Source organism: Prenolepis imparis, unplaced genomic scaffold, assembly GCF_030444845.1.
Source record: "Prenolepis imparis isolate NDT839.2.m4 unplaced genomic scaffold, iyPreImpa1.0 SCAF_1, whole genome shotgun sequence".
NCBI classification, from domain to species: domain Eukaryota; kingdom Metazoa; phylum Arthropoda; class Insecta; order Hymenoptera; family Formicidae; genus Prenolepis; species Prenolepis imparis.
Window position 1 is genome coordinate 2025312 of NW_028141159.1, and position 5381 is coordinate 2030692.

Sequence of the window (5381 nt, forward strand, 5' to 3'; positions counted from 1 at the left end):
ATTTGATGGAAGAATTTTTCTCGAGCATTGCCAGCCAAATAACATTTACTCTTCAAATGCCTCTCTTGCAATTTTATTATCTATATACATCACATATGTATCTATACAATATTAGTAGTAGAAAGCAAGCGAGAGTAAACATATGAAGTATTTTGAATTTATATTAGAGCTACTTTTGTTATACAGGTAACTACAAGTCTTTTACATAATATATCTTTTATATGCTCTGCTCTTACAATATATACCATCCATTAGTGAAACCCTACCCAATAATAGTTTATATCCAACTCTAATCTAACGGATCTCTGCTGAAACAGACAAATTTATCAATAAACTCTTCCATAAGATATTACTTTCATGGTGTTAAATAATTATTTACAAAATTATATTTAAAACAAGTATAGAATGATTCAGATAACGTCCCTTAAAGTACTCCTGACACGAGATATTTTCATCAAATATCAATATTTTTTAATTCCAATATATAATCACACACATATGTACATACCGAGTATGAAAAAAATAATTTAGATAAAAGTTTGCTTTTAAAAATATTTAAAGAAATGGAAAAATTTATATAATTTATTTAAAAATGAGATATTTTGACTCTTTCTTTTGGTTTGAGGGACATCTAATTTATCTTGTAAATGAGACACTAATCAATCTTTATTACCAAAAAAGAATTTCTTATATTCAATCGATAGATTATGTAATGAAATTATCTATATTTATATATATTTAAAAACTTTTATAATAACAAAATGTATCAAAATGACAAATAATTTGATATTTTGTATTTAAATCTGAATACATTACTACCACATGTAATACTCTATTAATACAATCTTTTTACATATCAGAGGACATTGTAGATAATGATCTGTATGAAGTGAACATTTATGTAGAAGTAGAAAGAGCATAAAGAGAATTTTTTTATAGAATTTATAACATTTAAATGATTATCAGGAAAATGTGACATTTCATGTCACACAAGGTCCACCATATGTAAAATCTTATCTCTAACAGTTTTATACACTTGATAAATAAAAAAAAATAATAGAAAGTAGTTAATAATTCTAAAAGCCTTTTAGTAGTTGATATCTAAAAATCGTTTCTGAAAAAAATTGAAAGTGTAGATTAATGTAAGATTAATTATAAGCTTAAAATATATTCAACCAAAATTAAAATTCGCGCGCGCGCACGTATATAACACAAAATTATAGATGCTATGTATAAACAAAGAGGCACATGTATATTAAAAAACAGAATTTAAAAAGATATATGTACATATTCATATATTTCAATTATGGCTAACAACATATTTCAATTATATATCCAAATTCCTTCAACACGCTACCACCTAGCATCCATTTTGAGGCACCCCGCATAGTGTCCCGCGTCTTACATTGTGTTTACGGAAAACGGACATATTCGTAAACACGATGGACACCAAGCAAAAAGCATAGAAATAAAATTCAGCACGATGTAATTGCTTTTCTCCGAGTGGATATTGCACTATCGAGCACAAAACATACATTCACACTTCTGGATTTGTTAACTTCATAATATCTGTATATACGAACATTTGTTATTCAGCTATATCAAATGTATTAAATAACAATAAATGGAAATGACTGTAATTTCCTAAAAAGAGTAGTCTCCTATGTAGTTTGAATACAGATAATTTGGTCTGAATGATCTTTTTTTTTCGTATTACAACTTAAAGACATGCAAAATTTGTAATCATATTATTCACAGTAGTATTCGATATTTATTCCATTATAATATTTACGAGATGAATGTTACTTGGTGAATGCAGCAAATACAGCCCAAAGAACCGGGTTCGCGTTACGTTTAGTGGCTTCCGCTTCGAAATCGAGGTCTAATAACGTCCGTACTCTTCGCATCGCTACTTCATAATCGTCATCTGACAATGGAGCAAATGCATTTTCTAATACATCAGCTGCATGAGCTAAAATAACTAATGCTAACGTTCGTCTATCCATACGAGCGGCATCATTCACCCAACGGCCTAACACGGCTTCTTGGATCTGGAAGACAAAAAAGCAACATGTGCTATTGTCTCATTCACAACTTATATTTATAGCACACAATTCCTATTAATAATTTTTTCTTGCAAAACGCATTTTCTTTTCATTCTCTCATTAATCTTCTATTATTTTTTTTATTTCCATAATTTTGTTTCATGCTAAAAATTTTTTACATGTACTTTTCGTAATTAATTAGAAAATAAGAATTTTTTAATATCGTTACATAATCAAACTTGAATTGTAGATGAAAAACTTTTATATTACATAAAACTTCTTTCATAAAAGACTTCTTTTCTTTTCTCTTTTAGTAAACAATTTATAAAATAAACAATTTTAATATTTATATATAGAATTATCTTTGAAAAAGATATTTCTGTTATTTATATCAAATTAGTAATAATTATTACGTAGATAATATAACATCATGCACATATGAATGTACAGCTATATATAGAATTTAAATTGTGTTATCTTTTCCACACAGCTTCTAATCAATGTAAATAATTAATAAAGCATGTACATATAAAGATAAGATATATATTACTACTTCCCTAGATTATAATATACAAAATATATATAACATATATAACAGAAGTTGCCTTTGTATATCTTAAAAAATAACTATAAAGACAACAAATAAAAAAAAAGTCAAATTTAATTGCTGAAAGTAAACTTCAATTATAATCGTAAAAAAATGGTAACTCATAAAAACTGACTGAAGAGACAACTTTATTTTTTATCAGCAATGCAAGCATGTCATTGTAATTAAAATTATATCATTTTTCAATAAAATTAATGCAAAGAAATTTGATTTAACAAAGTTACAACTCGCAATTAACTATTAATACCATATTAGCAATTTAAAGTTAACACTGTGTTGTATAATCAAAATGTCCAATGTATAAAAAAAAACTAATGAATATTTCATAGTAATAAATTCAGGAGTTAATGATAATATAATGACGATATCTCGAAATAACTTGTATAAATTATATTAAATCAAATGTTATATAATAGAACATTTTGTTAGTTTCAAAAAACATTACAGTTTATATAACAATACATTTCTCTATTTTTGTTTAAAAAATAAAGTTTTCTTCTTTTTAATACACATGCATATAGTTTATAAATTGTGTTCACACAATAAAATTCAATGCAAAGGAATAAATTTATGTCACATATGGTCTATCTTCTTTAAGAAATAAAATGTCAAATTTTTAAAAGATATTCTATTTAATCGGTAGATGAAAAAAATATCAAACAATCATAAATAGAAAAACTTGTTTTAATGCTGTAAACATTTTCTTATTTATAAAAAAAGTTGTGCAAAAATGTCTGCCAAGCTTGTCATTACTAATAAAGAATAATAGTAATTATAACAGTAATTATGATTCAATAAGTCAATTTGATACTGTGTAATGTGTAGCAATAAATATATAAATTATATATATATATATATATATATATATTATTATGTGCAAAATAAATTTAGAAATCTATGATTGTACGAGCCCTTTTTCACTCAAGATGAAAATAAAATAAGCTTGGTTTAGCAATTTATTTCAAAAACTTACTATGTATGTATAGATAGCGTAATTAAAATGTAATGTTATAGAAAAATGAATAATTTACCTTTTTCACAAGTCGACTTTTGGCAAGATTATCGGTAAGAGGATGAGTTGTCATATCAAACAGTAAGAAATTTTGTTTCTCTGTAGTTAAGACACCTTTTTCAACAAGATTTTTCGCTAGTCGTTCTCTGACATTTTTCAATTGATATCTTAATTTTAAAGGATTCCATGTTTCTCCTGTAACAACATACAAGATATTTCAAGACAAATCTATCTTGCATGCGTATATACGTATACACATAAAGAAACTGACCGCTGAGGTACTCTATCCAACTCGGCACGGTCTCAGGTGGATCCGTATCCCTCAAGTGTTTCAGAGCCTCGTCCAACAACACATCTCCCGTAGGTGCGTCATTCTTCAGAAGGAGTTTCCTCGCCAGTAAGCTCTTCTTACGCATACCAGCTTTCTCCAATTCCACTCTACCACGAAAACCAAGTTCCGCCAAGATACATCCCCTCAATCCGGAACTTATGCAATCATTCCAGAAAGAAGTGTATCCCTGTACGGAAAGGAAGGCTATACTCGATATCAATTCGGATGAAGGCGAAATCTCTATAGTTAGAACATAAATAAAACCTCTTTGTCCTTCAAGCCAAGGAGCAGGACCTCCTCCATGAGGGTCAACCGCGTCTCCTTGTCCGAGTCCTCGTCGATGGTGGGATTGCAGTTGAGGTCCTTCTGGGACGAGCAATCCGTGTCCGGGCTCTGGCCCGACAGCTTGTCGTTGTGACAGGTGAGGTCCGCGTTGGCGCCGTCCTGGCCGAGTCCGCTGCCTCCGCCTCCGCCACCGCCGCCGCCGCCGCCGCCGATGCCGGCCCCGCTGCTGCTGCTGTTGACCACGCGTCGTCGCTGCACCAGCCCGTCACCGCGATTCATCGTGCGAGGCGGATACTAGGACGGGCCGCTTGGGAATACGTCCGCGTGTCGCCAGATACGCCACCGTGTCGTGTCACCACCGCCGTGATGCGACGTCGTCCTCGTCGTCGTCGTCGTCGTCTCACAATCAGCCGTGAACGATGTTATTGTTGTTGTTGTTGTTGTTGTCGTTCTTATTGTTATTGTTGTCGCGACTGGCTGACGGGAACATTTATGTGTACACGGTAAACACTCCGTGCCGTTGACGTTTATTCCAAAGCGACATGTCTTCCAAGATGGCCAATTCTCGTCCGGCGAGTCTCGCGATTACGATCCCTCGAACACGCACGGATGACTCGACGCGGCGTGACGCGCGATATATGACACAGCGACACGGAAAAAATGCCTCGTCCTCTCCGAAACGCGTTAAAATTCGTCCGGAGCTCCTGCGTCCTCGCGTACGTACATATGTGTGTGTCGGTCGCGACCTTTAACTCACACCGAGGCGACACCGAGTACCGATACACTGTGAATTTATCGGTGTATTGTACAGTTTCGCGCGCGATTTCCGAGTAAATTCGAAACACGAGGGTCTCGACCTCGATATACTATATAATAATGTTGTCGCGTGCCAGAGGCAAAATGAGAGTATTATACGTGCAAACTTGTCACCGCGACAAGAGCGAATCAGCCAAGTGGAGCAATGTCGAAAATTCCTGATAAAAAATGTTACCGAAAGTTTATGGCTTCTGCGACGAGACGCTAGGGAATATGACGCGGCGAGATCAAAGTTCTGCCTGCTTCACTTTCGTAGGAGAGAGACGATTGGATATCGCGATTGCC

General features: G+C 33.1%; 1 protein-coding gene across 1 annotated transcript; it reads right to left on the reverse strand.

The window, feature by feature from the left end:
* Window positions 1-1748: 1748 nt before the first annotated feature.
* Sau (Golgi phosphoprotein 3 homolog sauron) lies at window positions 1749-5212 on the reverse strand. The gene is made up of 4 exons (XM_083048004.1): window positions 4260-5212; window positions 3936-4182; window positions 3684-3859; window positions 1749-2051 (listed from the first exon to the last, which is right to left on the reverse strand). The coding sequence occupies exons 1-4, from the start codon at window positions 4557-4559 to the stop codon at window positions 1803-1805; spliced, it is 972 nt and encodes a 323-aa protein (XP_082904130.1). The 5' UTR covers window positions 4560-5212; the 3' UTR covers window positions 1749-1802.
* Window positions 5213-5381: the final 169 nt, after the last annotated feature.